The following is an 18,884-nucleotide window of genomic DNA, read 5'->3' as shown; positions in this document are numbered from 1 at the left end:
GGGCCTATGCCGATACGATCATTAGTTGTCAAGGAAGCCGATAACCCATATTTGGAGCCAATGTTCATTTGAAGTAAAAGTGAAAATATTGGCGTCAAAATTTCAAATAATACAAACTCCAACACTTAACTTTGTTTAAACGCCTCAAAGCATACGTTCATTAAACAGGCTCAGCAGTATGTCCCGCAAAGTTAAATGAAAACTTTTCAAAGTAAATAGCTTCCTCAAGTTTTCTACAGTATGTTGTTTTCCAAAGAATGGCTCTGCGTGGTTTCTTATCGACCGCTGGATTAAAAAAAAGGCAAACGCTGATGTGCCTCAAAATGCTGAATATCAGCACTGATAATAGGCCCAGACGATAATCCGTCCATCCCTAATCTCTAACTTATTCCCAGACAGCTACAGGGTCACCTGTCAGTCAAGTCAGCCATGCTCTTATATGGGCTTGACTCATAAATTTGCTGCAAAAATTGGCTTTTTGAATGAGTGTTTATGTGGTTTCTGGTGTTTTTGCGGCCAGCCTCATGTGGACAGTCAAGACAATGCACTTTTATTTAATTTTTTTTTTTATGTTTTAAAAGTTTTTTGTGCTTTTCATGTCTGTAATTGGAGCGGCTGTGACAGTGGATGGAGCAGAGGTGGATCCAAACCCGGGCCTTGCATCATGGAGCTGGACTAGACACTTTTGCACAGCAAACTGCAGTTTAAACACCCCCACAGGGGCTTTATGTCTTAAAAACAGATGTGCTGCTTGGTCATATTCTGTATTTTGGGAATAAATTTGGGATCCACAGAACTACACACATGAACTACACACATGAACAGTCCATCAAGTTGTTTAAAACAGCTCAGCTAGCAGCCTCCTGAACAGACATCCAGACTCTTCTTTCAGTTTGACTCTGTTATTCAGCCTATTCTCCACTTTTTATTGCTGAATTTGTTAGTTTTCAAGTATTTAAAGCTTTTTGAGTAGTTCCTCTGTTATAAACCTTTTACACTTCACAAAAAAAAGAGAATCGCATCCTGAAACTGAACTCTGAACATTTGCAGCAGCTCAGCTCACAGCCTTTTTAATGTTCTCTGTTGGAAAAAAAGATTTTTCAACCCAATCAGCTTCTTTTGTGCTATATTTTTTTCTATTTTAAGCAATTATAAGGAAAATTTAATCATTAAACTCTAAAAATGTGACTTTAATTTCGTGAATCAACCGGATAATGAAACTGAACAAAGAGCCGTCGTGAGTTTTCCTTCTAACATCGATCTGAGTCCAACAAACAAACTGTGTGACATCCTCACACTCCTGCAGACAGAGGAGGTAAACAGAGGGGATTTGGGAGAGGGATGAAGCAAACAGGAGGAGTGTGTGTGTGTGTGTGTGTGTGTGTGTGTGTGTGTGTGTGTGTGTGTGTGTGTGTGTGTGTGTGTGTGTGTGTGTGTGTGTAGGAGAGAACACGGGGGAGGCAAGTCGTCCTTGACTTCGACCTCCACCAGCCTATTCACAGCCCTCTGCATCACACACTGCACACAGGAGGCTGCCTGCTACAACCACTTACACACACACTCACTCACACACACACACTAAACACACACCTGTTGTCTGTGTGCCAGGAATGCTCCACAGACACATTTAGACCCCTTTAACAGAGACAGGAGCACCGAGCAGAGGGGTTATCAAACGGCAGCTGCTCCCCAGAGACCCTGATACCTTTGAGGGGGCACAGGTCTGGACCAGGATTAGACCCCAGGATTGTTCCTCATTGTCTTTTAATCAGTGTGTGTGTGTGTTTCTAGGAACTGTGTGGGGTTAGGCTGTAAAACAATACGTATAGTAGACCTGAACAATCCAAGAACAATATTCAGTCAATGAAAGATAATCACAGAGACGGAGCTGAGGAAAGCTGCCAACAGCTGCTCACGTATATTTAACATACGTTTATGCATTTTTCTTATTTTACTTTATGTGTGTGTGAGTGTGTGTTAATGTTGGGTGAAAGGTCAGAGGTCATGGATCATCAGGGTGGTTCCTCTGAGAGCAGATGTGACTTCATGTTTACAGTTTGCTGCTAACTTTAGAAAACGTTGCTCATGGGAAAACGGGAAAGACTGTTTTCTCCCTGTGTGCATCTTTGTGTGTGTGTGTGTGTGTGTGTGTTGTCCGCCCGCATCTGGGGCTCATGCTCGGTCAAGCTTGGATCGTGACTTGAGATGAGGCGGTTAGATGCTGAGTTTCCATGGCGGTTAAAATCGTGCAGCGTGCTGCGGCGCGGTCGTGATCAGACTCTTTTGTTTGACAGAAACTGGAGGAATTCCTTTCCTCAGCGTTGGATACACAGTCTGAGGTTTTCAAGGTTTCCTCTGAGCCTGGAGCCTTCAGAGCAGTGTGTCGTGGTGTTTCAGTATCACGTGTTGCCTGGAGGTGTAGCATCAGGCTTGTTAACCTTTGAGAAAAGAAGCAGAGACACTACAGCTCAATGCACAGCTGAATATTTGATGAGTGAGTAGATTGTTTAAAGGGCATCACCTGATCCAGAGCTGCAGGTATCTGATCAATCTGTGACGTATTTACCTCTCCGTAGCCAATCAAAGCGTGTCGTCACATAGAGAAAGGTGTGTTTTTGTAAAGCCATGAAGAGTAGAGACAAAGATGATGAATAAATCACAACCAGCTGGGGATGTGAGGGGAAGAAACAGCTGGATGGGTTTGTTAAAACCTGTGAGGAGAAAAGTAAACAAGGAAAGATGAGAAAATGAGTTGTTTCAGCCTCTTTTTGCCCTCTAAGTTAAGTGGGATTGCAGTGTGTGTTTCAGTATGTGTGTGTGCTGTCGGTCCTGTATTTAGGGCCTGCATCGTGATATCATCAGTGAGCGTCATGCCTCGCTTCAGCCTTGACACTAAGCAGATGATGCTTTCAGAAACACACACACACACACACACACACACACAAAAGCCACTGACGTCACCTTGTCTTCTATTGTGCTTTTTTAGTCTTTATTCTGACCCTCTGGTGCCCCCGTAGTATCTTTACATGATTTACAGCTCATGTTTTTCTTTCTCCTGTGTTTTAGAAAACCCTTATTTCAGCCACTGTCTGAAACACTTCAGCATGAAATCTGTCTCTTTAAGGCTTCCTGCTCCACAAACCCTCTCCCCTCTGATTGGCCAGCCCTCTTTAAGCCTATCAATGCCAGATTGTGGTGTTTGAATCCTGCTCTTCCCAACGTGTCTTAGACCAATTAGATGATCCTAATGTGATGACCTCATCATATCAGCAACGCTTCAGAGAGGTGGGCTTTTCAGGCCGTGCAAGGGATGGGCATTGGTACGATTTTATCTATATCAATGCCCTCATCGATTCTGCTTATTGATTCATTTCTTTATCAATTCCTTTTTTTTTTTCACGTGAATAAATGTGTAATTGGTCTCTGGATCTGGATATCTCCTGGCATAAATATACAAAAATAAGCAAAAATTGCACGTCATGTGATGTTGATGTACAGTTTTGAAATATGTTATTGACTCAAGTGAGCCAATTAGAGTTTCGAAGTGGTTATAGCATTATTCTAAGTTGTTTGGGACCTTGTCATGGTTATGAAACCAACCATGAGCCTACCTTTTCTTTCATTTCCTTAAAATTATTTTGACATAAGTTCTCAGTAGGGCTGGGGGATTTGAGGAATATACTCGATGTATCGCGGGTCTTTGCACATGAGATATATAAAATGACTATATCGCAATCATCGAGTATAAACGGAAAACTAAATGTTTTCAGTCGTTAGAACGTAATTCTCTTCGGTGATTCGCTCGTTTCACTCTCTGCTGCTCAGCCGGTGCTCCTCTCACAGCGAGCACCACGCTCCCGCGCCCACCCAGAAAACTATCCGGCGCATTTGTGTTTTGGTGTTAGGAGAGGAGAGAAGAAAGTCCCTTGCACGTTCTCTTTTCAACGCTTGTTTTGGTATCTCTCTATGGGGCGCCTCTACCTCACTCATGTATCAGAGAACCGGGTTTAATTTCTTAACCTAAAGTTTCATCAGTCACCGGTTGTGGGTTCATGGGGTTTCACTTTTGCTTTTCTGCGCACTCTGCCCCCCCTCTGAGTGCCGTTCAGCCACGGCAGTCAGCTGATCACTGCTCGAAAAATGACTGCAGATGAGTTTGATGCTATTTTACAGCTGAATACCAAAATACAGCCAGCTGGGATATTATCAGAAGACAAACCCAAATCCAAAACAGTTCAACCAGACCCCAGGGCAACGGACAGAAGTCACTAAAGTCCTTTCAGCATGACCAACATTATCCAGGTAGCTGATTTATGGAAATTAAAGTAGTATTATCTTCAACTTTGGTTCATGATATTGTGAAAGTATTATATTATATTATTATTATATTATATTATAATCAGCCAGTTGAATAAATCGTAATGAATTATTTTACTGTAACTAAAAACATGAAACTACATAAAGTTTGACTTAACATAAAAGGTTTACTGAACTTTACCTGATTGAGATTTCCATTTTTTGCTTTCAAATTTTAAAAATCCAACTAAAAGGTCCGCTTGAATCATTGTACTGTCATTTTATGTTGGATTTAACATTAATACAGTGATTTAGAAGAGAAATCAGAATATCGAGATATATATTGTGTATCGAGATAAAGCCTACAAATATGGAGATATTTGATTTTGGCTGTATCGTGCAGCCCTAGTTCTCAGTATTGTTTAAAAAGATTAACTGTGATATGCCTCTGTGATGAAAGTTGAAATTCTACTCTGAAGCCAAAGTTGTACTGATGTATGCTAACCACTAGCGTATCAAGCAATTTCCCGAATACATTAGCATCAAGCTAGCGCTAATTTGTTTATTTTGAATGTATTGAAAAGGAATCTCCTGTGAGGGAGTAATGTAGATTTCTGTGTTCAGTTCGTCAGTAAAATTTTAAGCTAGAAATCCTTAAACAGGGTTTTCTTGGGAAGTGTTTTCTAACTGCTAAGCTAAGAAAGCTACGGCAGACTAGTCACATAAGATCCTGCAGCTGTGGCATAGTGTAAAGAATCGATAAGGGAACTGTTCAGCACAAAGGCTAACGGTATCGACAGACTGAAGCATATGTAATCGATTCTCAACAGGAACTGGTTTTCGATTCCCATCCCTAGGCCGTGCACACTCTTTTTCCTCCCTTAGCTGACGCACTTGACTTGAAAGTCAAGTATGGTAACAAAAATTCACATTTACATATTTAAACTTTAACCCCCATTAAAAAGTGTTTAAATTTTATTTTTTTTATACACTATCAATAAGTAATGGTACTCAGCTAACATTACACTTGCGTTGTGCACCCCCTAGTGGCAGCTCGCACACCACAGGGGGTGTGTGCACCACACTTGTGGAATCCCTGTAGTAATGTGACCGTTGGCTGTACTCTCCAGCAGAGGGACGGCGCTGTTGGAGGCAATCGTGCTGGAGTACGGTTTAAACGGCCAGTGTGACCGCACCCTTGGTCTGAAACACTGTATAGACACAAAATCGTATCAAGAATGTTTTATTCCTTTTAAAGCGTCTCATTAGTTAGATCGCATTGAACTTGAAATATATCACCCGAAGTCATTTGTTTTTCACTTGTTTCAAAGAAATTTTCATTTGAAAAATAACTGCTCTTTAACTAAACAAAGAAATGTTTTACTTGATTAATCGATGGAGTTTTCAGTAAATACTCGAATACTCTAATATTCGATAGCTGCAGCCTTATTTTAGATCCATATTTGAAATGTGACAAAGCAGAAAACCCTTTCTTTAGAGTTTTGTTGAACTACAATACCAAGAGTTCCCTGTGTGTTTTGTTACAGTAGATTAAAACATGAAACTGAACGTGTTGTCCTGAATGAATTCTGATTGATTGTGAAATGTGCTTTGTGTGCCGCCTCCATCAGCTGTTTGATGTGATAATTCAGAGAATAAAACCTGGTGTTGACCTCCATTACTGTCGTCTCCTGAGTCATTGTTTCACTGCTCATTATTTATCGTCCTGCTTCGTTTCTGTGATGTGGCTCATTAACAGCTGGGCTTTGATTTCACTCGGTGCGCTCGCTGTTTGAGAATAAACCCTGAATCGCACAACATCCTGATTAATGAGGATGTTTTAAATTTCAAAACAGGCGAGCCGGGAGGACGTGAGACGAAATCACGGAGCGTGTTTTTGAGCAGACTTCTCCGAGGTGCTTCAGAAAGAAAGAAAGAAAGAGATCCGACAAATTAAAGTTTAAAGCACTGAAACTCCAACCAGGACTCCTTTGGATCCTCTGTATCGCTGGAGGCTAGAGACTCAGAGGGACGTCTTCTCTGACCCGGCGGTGACTCTGCATCTCGTAGTCATGAAGCTATGCAGAGAATCAAAATAAGTGTGTATTTTAATGTGTGTGTGCAGTCAGTGTGTGTGCGTGACACAGCCCTATCGGAGCCAACGTGCTGAAACATTTGATGTCAACTGTTTGTGGCGACATGCCCAGAAAGCGGTGTTATTTTTATACAGAGCCTGGTTCAGACTCTGTTTTATCACAACTGTTGTTAGCGGGGTTGTTGTTTACTGTTGGAGCGTCTGAGACCAGCAGAAAGTAAATAATTCATGTCCCCGTGTTTCTTAACCTGAAAAATGTTCTCTGAAACTTCAGCTTCATGTTGCTGCAGGCGAGTCTGGAAAATAAAAAGTGGTCAAAAACACCCAAATGATCAATTTGTTTCTCAAAAAAAAAACAAGCAGCTCTTTGCTGTGTCAGAGTTTTTAATCAGATTGATTACTTTGGAAAAATTGAGTCTAAATAAAAACCGCTCCAACCAATCGCTGATGTTTCTGCTCTTCCCTCTCAGGTATCGGTGACCGTGGATCGCTGACACCCTGCTCCTCCTGCCCTCCACCCAGCTCAGCCCCCCCACCCCCTGTCCTGACCGGGTGACCGTGCTGCCGGCAGTGGATTGGAGCACTCTGATTGGAGGATTTGCGAGGTGGTTTTTCGGTCTGGCGCCGCCTCCCCCAGGGGCCGGCGTGCGCTCCCAGCAGCCCGTGGTGCCCTGTGCCCCCCCCTCCCCGTCACTGCACAACAGAGCCCATGCCCAAGGTAAGACCTGGACCAGCAGGCACCAAAACCTGTAGTCTGGTTTCCCCTACAGGTTCAAAAGCACGAAACGATAAAACATTAGTCACTTTCTTCCAAGACGTCTGGGTTTAAGTCTCACTCCAGCTGGTTTCTGGTTTTTTGTTCTGGTCTGGGATTATTCCTCATGCAGATTATCACCCCAGTACGAAACAGGCCCCCTGACTTTTTTTTTGTTATTTGTCTTTAAAGGTAGAGTTTACAGGATTATCCTTAAAAATAAAGTATCAACTTTTGCAGGAATGATCCTGCTTCATCGTCTTCTATGGGCAGCTATATACATGTGTCAGTGTCTGTGTCTGCCTCAACCCCCTCCTCAGCCTGTATGTTGATGTTTTGGTTGTATTGGGATGTTTATGGGCCGAGAGTAAGCATGGTTACCTCAACTAATCACAGCATGCCAAGTGTTTGGAAGCAACTTTGTGTGTTGATTAGCAAGTGGAAGAAGCTAATCAGAGCAGCTAGGATAGCGGACGTAGCATGGAGCAAGAAAAACAACCAAAGTGAAATGAAACGTCAAACAGATAACGCTTTTTAATAAACGAGGGTGAAGCTTGGCTCAACTTTCAGGAACTTTAAGAGCAGCTCAGGACGCAGAGTGACTTGAGTTAGCTTTCTGCTAACCATATACCTGTGATTAGCTTGTACTAGCAAGCTGCCATGTCAGGTGCACGGCCCTAGAGTCTCTCCCACGGAGAAACGCTTTGCTTCAAGAGGTGTCTGGGCAAGTGAGTGTGTTCACTTAGTCATGGTTGGAGGCTTTAGGTTTGTGCTGCCGCTGGCACTGAGCCCAGTTTGAATGTTGTGTTGAAATGTTGCAGATTCTACCTTCAAAAGAGTCAGAGATAATGCACAGAAAGCTCATCTTATCTTCTCTTCTTTCAGGAACTGTTTAAATTTTTTCTCTTGCCCAGGTAGTTGAAGAGTTACGGTAATGAGTATTGGCTGTGATTGGAACATTGTTGCACTGAAATTCCTTTGCAGTACCATAATACCCTGGATTTCGCTTGTCTTTCTTTTTCTAAGGAGCCATTTGAATTTTCTCAAAGGCCCAAATAGTTGAGGAGTTACGGTAATCTAAAGAGCACATGTGAAATGGGAATGGAAAGTGTGGAATCGAAAGTGTAGACTACGTTTAACAAACTTTACCACCCAAGTCAGACAGAAAACATGAATTAATGACGAATAAACTTCTTTTCTTTGACAGGAGGAGGCGCGGTGCGTCCGCCAGGAGCCATGTGCCTCCCTCACACCAACAACATGGACAGCAAACTACAGGGGGCGGGGGCGGGGGGACGGGCTTCAGGAGGCGTTCCACTGGAGCCCTTCATACACCAGGTACAGACTTTTCCGCAAAAAGCTCTGTGTTTACGTTTTTATCCTTTTTATTTGAGCTGATTTCACATCAATGTGTGTGATTTTCTATCAGGTCGGGGGTCACACCAGTATGATGCGCTACGACGACCACACGGTGTGCAAACCTCTGATCATCAGGGAGCAGCGCTTCTACGAGTCTCTGCCTCCAGAGATGAAGGAGTTCACGCCGGAGTATAAAGGTCAGTGGCAGAGCGCTCTCTGATGTTTAATAAGAGCGCTGGGCTGTTTGGGATTCCCTTCATTGATTTGTTCCAGCGTGTTCCCCTGCAGGAAACAGTGAATATGTGAAACCTGCAGCTCGTTTTACTCTGTATAATAATATCTTCAGCTATACCAGAGTAATACTGAAGATATCTACATCCAGACTTTCTAAAATCAGAAACTAGAAGTCTTTCTTTGATTTTTACTGAAGATTTAACACTTGAGTCACTTCATCCAAAGGTTACGGATGATCTCAGTGGAGGGAAATCCACCTAATCTCAAACCAGGAGGTGCGGATGTTTACCCTCAGAGCTCTGCTCCTCGTCAGCGGACTCATACTGTAGCTGCTTCCACTTCTACTTGCTGTAGTAACAAACCCAAACACACTGACAGACAGCGTTCACACACACACACAGTCTCCTATATGTGTGTGACCTACTTTTGTTTGTAAATTATGTAAAGAGGTAAGAATGAGGAAAGTTTGTGGCGAGCGGCGAGGATTTGATGGAGCAGATGTAACGAGCGGAGCAGCAGGGCTCTCCCTGACGCAGAAACCCTTAAACGGGATCCAGTCTGATTATGATGCATTGGTTTCATCCCTCTTCAGAGTCAAAATGTCTCCCTTTATGAAGCGTTTCGCTTTGAGCCATCAGCTGTGTCCCAGTTCAGCACTTCAGACTGAATCTTTAAAGAGGTCGAGTCACTCAGGAAGCTCTGTCTGTCAGTGAGCCGGCTTCAAACGGGGATTTCACTTCTGTTAATGAAGCTGCAGGAGAAACCAGGAGAAGACAAGTGTCCATCCACCTCCTCTTGGCTTTTACTGCTGGTTGAGGTGTGATACAGTACACAAGCCCCTGTCGTACCTCTTTTTACATAAATCCAATCCACTTTATTTATACAGCACATTTTAAAAACATTCAAGTTTCTCAAAGTGCTGCACAACAAAAATTAAATAAGAAAATCAATAAAACAAATGAAATAAATTGAAATAATACATCGAAACCAATAAAAAAACCCAGGGGTTAAGACCATGAAGACATAAAAGAACAAAAATCAGGTCTCGGGTCTTTAAACGGGTTTTTGGGACCACGATGAAGGAGGTGAGCAGACCTCAGGGACCGTGAAGGAGAGCAGACATTTCAAAGGTAATGAGGTTATGATTAGAGATAGACCGATATGGATTTTTTGGGGGCGATACCGATTATTTGTAGGCAAGGAGGCTGATAACCGATATTTGAAGCCGGTATAAATTTGCCGTCAAAGTGAAAATATTGGTGTAAAAAATTTTGAACAATTCAAACTCCAACACCTAACTGCATTTAATGCCTTCAAGCATATGTTTATCAAACAGCTCCCAAGCTTAGCAGCATGTTATGTAAAGTTAAATGAAACTTAAAAAAAAAACTAGTTAAAGTTTTCTACAGTAAATAAAGTTTTCCAAAATTTAATGTAACGGCAATAAAACTGGACAGAATTGAGTTTGTGCTGCCTTTTACAGGTATGTTATGCAGTTGAATTAATTCTCTGTTTGGTTTTACATGACTGATTTTAAATGACCATCTAGGGCTTCCATAGTGTAGACAGGGAGAAATTCTGTGCAGCGAAGCATCAGAGCCAAAACAACAGTTCTGAATTGGTTTCATGTCGGCCGTTTGATTAAAAAAAAAGGCAGATGCTGATATGTCCCAAAATGTCAAATATCTGCCCCGATAATCGGTCCAGCCGATAATCAATCTATCCCTAGTTATGATCCATTTAAAGTTGTAAAAACAAATAATACAATTTTAAAATGAATTCTGAAATGAACGGGAGGCCAATGGAGGGACGCCAGAATCGAGGGATGTGTTCATGCTTTCATACACCTGTTAAAACCAGAAGCAGCTACATTTTAGACGCACCTTGAAAGTCTTAAAAAGTCTTAAATTAATGTATCTAAAATCAAGGCCTTGAAATGCATATGCTGGTATTCAAAGCATCTCTCAGAGGTCTTAAATTTTGGGAGGCAGCACTAGTTATTATATATATTTTTTATGTTTTGTTTTTTTTCTTTAAAGGCTGCAGTCAGAGCTTTTATCTGCTACGGGAAGTCCACCCTATGTTCAGGACTTCTATTGTGGTAGCCAGCATCAGTGTGCACAGCCTGTCCTGTCCAGACGTTCACTTTTGGCTCTGGTGTGCAGTTCATTTACCCAACCTATGAAAGAAGTACTGGAGAATAATAATTCGTAACATATGGAAGCCCATTTCCGCCAGTTAGTTTTATTCCTGAAATAGAAAACACCTCTATTGTTTTCTTTCTTTAGGAATACAATTTTCAGTCCAGCCAGTCCAGGATTATAGGTAACTTTCATGGTGTAATGTGTCCAGAAATGACCACATATGACCTGATGAAGGGTTGAGATGAAGGAGCTGAGCTGTCATCCTGCCTGTATTTACTTCTATGTACAGACAATGAGCTGGAACGGCGTCATTACAGACGTGACACAGCTTTAATATCAGTGTTCACTTCCTGGAGCCAGCAAAGAGAAGCTCGTCCAGGTTTATAATAAAAAGAAAAATCCCTTTATGTATAATATATAACACAGCACTCATGTGCACGGATCAGGCCTCAGGCTGATTCACCCTGAATATCAAAATAATATCTTCAGATTTCCCGGATGGGTTTCCCACCTGGAAACTTCCTACCAGTTTTAAATCTCAGGATACGGTCAGGGTGAGTCCTTGAGACCACAGCAGGAAGTCTTCATGAAAACCTCGCTGGTCGAGGTGCATGTGCACAGGAAACGAAGCTTTAGGCTCATTTGAGTGTATGCAAACAGCGCTGGTGCACAGAGATGCTGTTTGCTCTGCCACACAGTTTTGCATTGAACCATCTGCTCATGCTTTGTGACTTAGACCGAGTCCTTTGGCTCATTTGCACAGGCTAAGCAGGCATGAAAGCCACACAGTCCAGTGGATCAGGTTTGGATCCCCAGTTTCTGCTCGCATCCTGATGATCGTTTGTCTTCCTCTCATTCTCAGTCAGAAAGTTCAGTCCTGTGGTCTCCACACTGGTTGTTCTGCAGCGTCCAGACGTCGTCGTGTTTGCTTTTAGATTAAAGTTACAAAGAGTCACTTTCATCTGATGCCAGCAGCTCGAGACATACAACGTTTCCCCTCTGTTGTGGGCAGCCTCTCCTCACCGAGCAGAGCTGTTGAATTAATCATAAAGTGTTTCATATTAAATTAAGGTAACGCTCATGGTTAATGTTACTCCTGCTGAACATCAGTGGTCTATCAGTGCCTATAAGAGCCTCCTAATCTCTCTGTAAACTTCAGTTTGAAGGAAGTCTTACTGGAAAAACACAAATTTAAGAAACTTCTTTCTTTAGCATTAACCTGTTTTGCCCCACTGGAAACATGACGTGATGATGACGTGTAGGCCTCGGACGATAGTCAACAAATCAATTAATCATTCAATAAATGAAATTAACTTAATAATTTTGCTGTTTTTGTAGTTTGAAGCTGATGAGGCTTATAAGGCCAAGAAACGTCTTCACAGACTCTGAACGATCCCGTTTCCTCGGTTTGAAGCGTTCAGAATAACTGAGCTGGATGAGTGACAATTTATATGGACACAGAGAGTGTAGTTTGCTACATCACAAAAGAAATTCAGCTTTTTAACTCAGTTTTTATTCAAGCGTAATTTTAGGCTGACAGCCCATTTTATTTTTATTGTTTGGTTTTTTTTGGGGGGGGGGATTTGAAAGTTATTGATATTCCAGTTACATCAGTAAAAAATACTCAGGAGAAATAAAAGTACATTGCATTTTAAAGGCTGTATTGCATCATTATGATACATATTTTTATATTGGTGGTTAATATGGTGTCAAAATGTCAATAATGTTGTTTATCGTCAATAATTGTGAGACAATATATCTTCCAGCAAATTTGTTTTTGCCCCAGGCCTACTGATGTGTATCACTGTCATCGTCTACTCACAGTAAAAAAATCTCAACTAAGGCAAATATTTCCTTTTATATGCTGGTGGAGAACTTTGACAAAGAGTTTGGTTTATAAAAAATATTTTCAGAGTGTTTCCTGTCACATGACATCATCTGCTCTCGCTCCTTCCGGCAGAAGACATGACAGATGCAAATCGTTCTGAAAAGGGACAATTTTGATTTGTTTCTTATGATTTTTATTATTTTCTCACTTAAGTCTTTATATAGGGATCTCAAACTCGTGCCGCCAGCTGATTTCACTGATTAGTCCCTGCTCTCTGCTTGAAGGTGAGGTAATCAGTGAAATCAGCTGGTGGAGTTCTTGATTGGAAAGAAAACCTGCAGCCTCTTGGCCCTCCATGGCACGAGTTTGAGATCCCTGCTTTAGAGAAATCATCCCCCCAAAAGTTGTACCTGGGATGAATATTTCTTTGTTCATGGGCTTTTTTTTCTGTGAGTGGAAACAAAAGTTGACGATGGACACATAGCTAGTTGCTAACGAAAGGAAAACACTGCCTGAAGGATTGCTCATAAGTTACTCACTAAGTGTAACTTTCTTGACACATGAGTACTCAGCAAAGCCAATGCCCACACCTATTACCCCCCCCCCCACACACACACACACACACACCACCTATTTTTAGAGAATTTATTATGACCATATAATTATTTTGTTGCAACTTTAGTATTATTATTATTATTTATTATTATTATTTAAACTATTTATTATTATTATTATTATTATTATTATTATTATTATTATTATTTCATCATTATTATTATCATTTATTCATTTATTTATTATTGTTATTTTAATAGTACTATAATTGTTGTAATTATTATTAGCTGACCTTGTGACAAGCTGTGTGACTTCTGAGAAAAAAAATTGCCATTTATGAAAATACTATTTTTTATTATTTTTATTTTAATTATTATTTTAGCTATTTATTGTTATCATTATTATTGTTATTGTTATTATTATTATTATTAATAATAATAATATTATTATTATCATTATTATTTATTCATTTATTCATTTATTTATTATCGTTGTTTTATAGTATTATTATTATTATTATTTATTCATTTATTTATTGTTCTTGTTGTATATTATTATTATCATTAATATTATTATTTTTATTATTATTATTATTATTATTATTAGCTGATCTTGTGACAAGCTATGTGACTACCGACAAAAAATTTTGCCATTCATAGAAATGCTTTTTTCCTCAAAACAAAATGAAAAATGGAAAAAATAAATGAGTCAGAGGGACTCAACTGATTAAATTGTATACCTTACAACTCTGGAAAAAAAAATTGGGGATGATCAGGTCAATCAAACGGTTTACAATGCAAAAAACTGAAATCTTATCAAATGTCTGATATGAGCCAAATTCAACTTATCAGTCCAGAAAATATCTTGTTTCAAGTTATCTAAAGACAAAATGAGGTCTGAATTGCTGTAACAAGTACAAAAAAATCTTCAAATGGAACAAGAAAAATTGCTTTAAACTAGAATAATGTTCATTACAAACAAAAAAATCTTGTTCCACTGGCAGATTTTTATAACTTGTTAAAAGCAATTCAGACCTCATTTTGTCTTTAAATAACTTGAAACAAGACATTTTCTGGTCTGGTCAGGTAAATATGGCTCATATTAAGTCTAAAAAGACATTTTCACCTGAAAATAAGACAAAATCACATGATAAGATTTCAGTTTTTGCAGTGTATGATGAAGCTGAATCTGTCACAGACACATTTACAGACGTCATGTGATGAGTATTTCAGCTCCACCTTCAACCTGCTGCTCCCGTCTCTCCGTACTCGAGGTCACCTGGTGGTTTATTCCCAGCACACTGACCTACAGCCACAAGTATGTCTGTTTTCCCACCTCGCTGCTGCTGCTGTGGCTCTCACTGCCATGACAACAAAGGTCCAGAAGGAGTCTAAATTTAGCCCTGGATGTCTGCCCACTACCATTGTCCTGCTGATTAAATAACCACGGACAGACGGACGGACAGACAGCTGTCCAGCCACGACTTTCTGATTCTGTCAAGGTTGTTTCATCTGGAAACTTTTTGACATCATCAGATCAGATTTCCACTTTCCACTCCTGAGTGCGGAGCCGGAGGAGAAGTCCTAAAGTCTGAGGAGAGGCCTGGCGCTCCGGTTTGGACTCGGTGTTTGGAGTAGATTTTCCACCGGCGAGCAAACAGAGGGCGAAATTCAATTTGGAGCAACAGAGAGGATGTTCAGAGTCTCACTTAGAGGAGAGGAGATGGTCTAAAAATAACAGCTTAATGTTTAAATAAAACATCACCAGACATTCCTGCCCGGGCATTTCATCTATAAACAGTTTCATGATTGAATTTCCAGAACATTCATTGGATCTGGATAAACAGACGGAAGACAAATGACCGTAAAACAGGGCTGTAAGTGTGTTAGGGAGGTGTTGTTTAATCCTGAGGCTGCGGCTGTGGAGGAAGCCGTGTCCTCGAGTGTTTGAGGGATGGTGGAAACTAGGGCTGCAGCATCAAATGTTTTAGTATTCGAGTATTCTACTGAAAATTCCATCGAGTAATTGAGTACTCGGATAAAACACATTCTTGTTTCATTAAACAGCAGTTATTTTTCAAATGGAAATTTTTTTCAGGCAAGTGTAAAAATCAAGTCACTTTGGGTGATAAATTTTAAATTCTGACTACATATGAGACATTTTAACTAGGAATAAAAACACTCTTGAAAGATTTTGAGTCTTTGCAGTGTTCAGACTAAAATGATGATCCCTGCTGTATTGGAGCACATATGGCTCCATTACTACTTGATATTTGATTCTTCTTTGACCTGTGATCTAAATTTGACACCTGCCCGGTTAGCTCTATTATGTTTTTATTTTTTAATCTTCTTCACTCTTCTGAGCTGTGTTTTGTAGATTATCTACAACACAAAATCAGTAATCAACTAATTTGCATAACAAGTCATTTGTGTGTAACGGTTGTGGACACTGAAGGAGAGAGGAATAACATCGTGTGAGGGACAGAAAGTGTATAATATCACAAGTGTTTCCCCTGGGTTAACAGTTTGGGGGGGCGGCCACGTTACGGCAATAATGTAAGGATATTTAGTCTGTTAGATTAAAAAAAGTATAGACCTGATTTATGAGAAAGGGAACTCTAAATCACTTCTGCTGTGATCTGGCGCTGTATGGACAATAAATTTAACTCCACATTCAGGGAGGTGTTTTAATGTGTTAAGAGCTACGATCAAACTTTGTTTGGTTGACTTTTTTTGAGATGTTAAAATATCGATCCTCCTCCACTATTCATTCATACACAGACTCCTGCTCAGTCACACTGGCCATCCAAGCCGTGCCATACTCTACCCGCCTGCACAATGAGGCGCAGAGACCACGGCTACAACTTCAGTGACTTTTAGGCTCATATTAAGTCGTTTAGGTGAGACACAGCCCTCTGACACCCCCGCTATTGTTTAAAATGACTGTTGAGGGAAGCGGTCGCAGCGATCGTATGTCATTGATCATCTGCGTTTGTGAGTGTGTATGAAGTGGACCGCGCTGAAGCTCACCTCTCCTAAGGTGAAGTGAGTCCTGTGGTCACACTGATCAAACAAAATGGACTTTGAAGAGTGCATGAAAACAGTTCAGACAGTAGGGATGGGTACTGGATTAGGTACTTTTATAGGTACTGACCAAGGTTATAAAAGTTTTGGATTTATCATTATAGTTTAGTTTTTGTTAGTTTTGACTTTTTTTTCCATTACAGTTTAGTATTAATTAGTTTTAGAGCAGGCATTCTAGTTTTTATTTAGTTTTGATTTTTGCAACAAGGCTTAGTTTTAGTTTAGTTTTAGTCTAGTTTTAGTTTAGTTTCAGTTTAGTTTCAGTTTAGTTTTAGTTTTTTCATACCTTATTATAGGGCTGGACAATTAATCGGATTTTAATCGTGATTTCAATTTTGCCATCTGACAATCATAAAAACAATATAATCGAAGAAAAACAATTAGTATGCCACACAGTGTAGATGTATGCAATTTCCTGTGTTTCATAGCTCTTCTGTGTTCCACGTGCAGCCACAGCGAGTGTGTGTGACTTATGTGTATCAATAATACTGTATCTGCCACTTGCTGGTTCTTTAAAGTTGTGTTTAAATCAGTACTGAACTTTTTGAATAAATGAATAATTGTGTATATTAATTGTGATTTCAATATCACTTAAATAATCAGGATTCTTATTTTAACCATAATCGCCCAGCCATACCTTATTAACCAGGTGCAGGATTCAAAAAGGTCAGAGTAAATATTTTGTAATACTGTTTATTTTCCAGTCCAACATAGAGCTCACTGCTCAGTCAATGCTGATACTGAACTGTTGTCTGCTGCCTTAAACACAAGAAAATAATATAAAGTTAATATAAAAAATATAAACATAAATTAAATAAAAATAAATTAAAAATACATTTTATTATAAAAAATATAATATGAGCTTTAATAATTAGAAACTTGGACTCTGTAACAATAAAGGCAGACTCAAATACAATTTAAGTCAGACTCGCATGAAATTAAACTATTACAGATGCTCTGATTTATTGCTCCACCACGTCTCGTCGCAGCACAGCGCACAGCCAGTCAGTGCAGTAAACAAGCACGTCCCTATACGACGCTATGATGGTGCTGTGCAGCACTGACAACTGCTGAAAACTGTCTAAAATTGGTTGGGAAAATGTGTCAGATTAATTTAAATCCTAAAGGCTGTTAATATTGTCAAAAACCATAATTAAAGACATTTTGTCTATCATTTTAGTTAGTTTCAGTTAGTTTTGTGAACACAAGAAACAGTTTTAGTTTACTTATCGTTTTTGTTTTCTTTTCTAGTTTTTATTTTTTTGAGTGAACCGCAATGTATTTTAAATTTTAGTTTTCCTTTTTAGTTTCGTTTTAGTTAACTGATATAACCTTGGTACTGATCAAATTCTGTCAAAAGTACCGGGTATGGATTCAAATAAAATCAAAAGGTACCATGTTTAGGTACCTAAATGCATCCTTGTGACTGTGAGGGAGTTGAAGAGTAGATGATTTTCCATACTGGACATGAACACAGCATCGCAAGATTATATATTGAAGAATAAAAATGTCAACTTTAAAAAATGTATACTTTATTATTAAACAAATTGATATTTTTTACCACATAAACACAAAAAAGTACCGGAAATTGCTGCGAGCGAGACGTCCGTCTGTGATGTGTGAGTGATTTTGGGTAGGGGAGGGGCTCAGCATGCGCGGCTCGTTGACAAGCAGCTGATGCAGATCAATATAAGCTTTCATATCAGTCTCCTTGAGGGGTCTAAAATCTCTCTAAATATAGCCTCAGCTCAATTTGAAATACCACTCTTTGATCTTTTTCAAAATTTAACAATTCCTCGAGGCGGAGAAAATTCCTCAAGCATTTTTTGTAATCGAGTACCTCAAATTATTCGAGGAATCGATTCAGCTGGAAACATTAGACAGTAAAGGCAGATTTTTGGGGGGTTCTGTGCTTTTATTCAGAAAGGACAGGACGGTGGGAGGAGCTGGTGTCAGCGTACAGGTCTGTAAATATATTCTGTGTTTTCACCCCGCCCCCTCAGGTGTGGTGCTGGTGTGCTTTGAGGACGACTCTGACGGCTACATCAACCTGGTGGCGTACCCCTACGTGGAGAGCAACATGGAGGGGGGCCCCCCGGAGCACGAGGAGCGGGACCCTCCAGAGCGGGAGCAGCCGAGGAGGAAGCACTCCAGACGCAGCCTCCATCGCTCGTCGTCGTCCTCCGAACACAAAGACGAGCGGACAGACAAGAGGGAGGCGCACAACAACGACCCCTCTGAAAAGTAAGATCAGGAAATTCATTCAGACAAAGATCGGCTTGAACAGTTGTTGTTAAACTGTGTATTCATCGTCCTTCTTCTATCCCTTCACAGCCTGGCAGAGCTGAAGAGTCCGCGCCTCGACCCCAAAATCCACTCAGACGTTCCCTTCCAGATGCTGGACTGGAACAGCGGCGTGAGCTCGGAGAAGATCAGCCACAACCCCTGGAGCCTGCGCTGCCACAAGCAGCAGCTGAGCCGCATGAGGTCCGAGTCCAAGGACCGCAAACTCTTCAGTATCCTTCCTCAGCCAATC

The 18,884-nt window shown here is 40.4% G+C and overlaps 1 protein-coding gene across 2 annotated transcripts in view; it reads left to right on the top strand.

Moving 5' to 3' along the window:
* The window catches only part of ip6k1 (inositol hexakisphosphate kinase 1), a 44,328-nt gene that overhangs the window by 15,043 nt on the left and 10,401 nt on the right, over positions 1-18,884 (top strand). For both annotated transcript variants that reach the window (XM_074675451.1, XM_074675460.1), the window contains exons 2-6: positions 6,862-7,109; positions 8,353-8,483; positions 8,575-8,701; positions 18,352-18,592; positions 18,683-18,864. In XM_074675451.1, the coding sequence (XP_074531552.1) occupies positions 8,382-8,483; positions 8,575-8,701; positions 18,352-18,592; positions 18,683-18,864 (652 nt within the window). In that variant the 5' untranslated portion in view covers positions 6,862-7,109; positions 8,353-8,381. The remainder of the gene's footprint in view (positions 1-6,861; positions 7,110-8,352; positions 8,484-8,574; positions 8,702-18,351; positions 18,593-18,682; positions 18,865-18,884) is intronic.

This window comes from Halichoeres trimaculatus, unplaced genomic scaffold (genome assembly GCF_033239565.1).
Source record: "Halichoeres trimaculatus isolate MK-OKI-2021-1 unplaced genomic scaffold, fHalTri1.1 fHalTri1_scaffold_1, whole genome shotgun sequence".
Lineage (NCBI taxonomy): Eukaryota > Metazoa > Chordata > Actinopteri > Labriformes > Labridae > Halichoeres > Halichoeres trimaculatus.
This window is presented reverse-complemented; position numbering and strand designations above follow the sequence as displayed.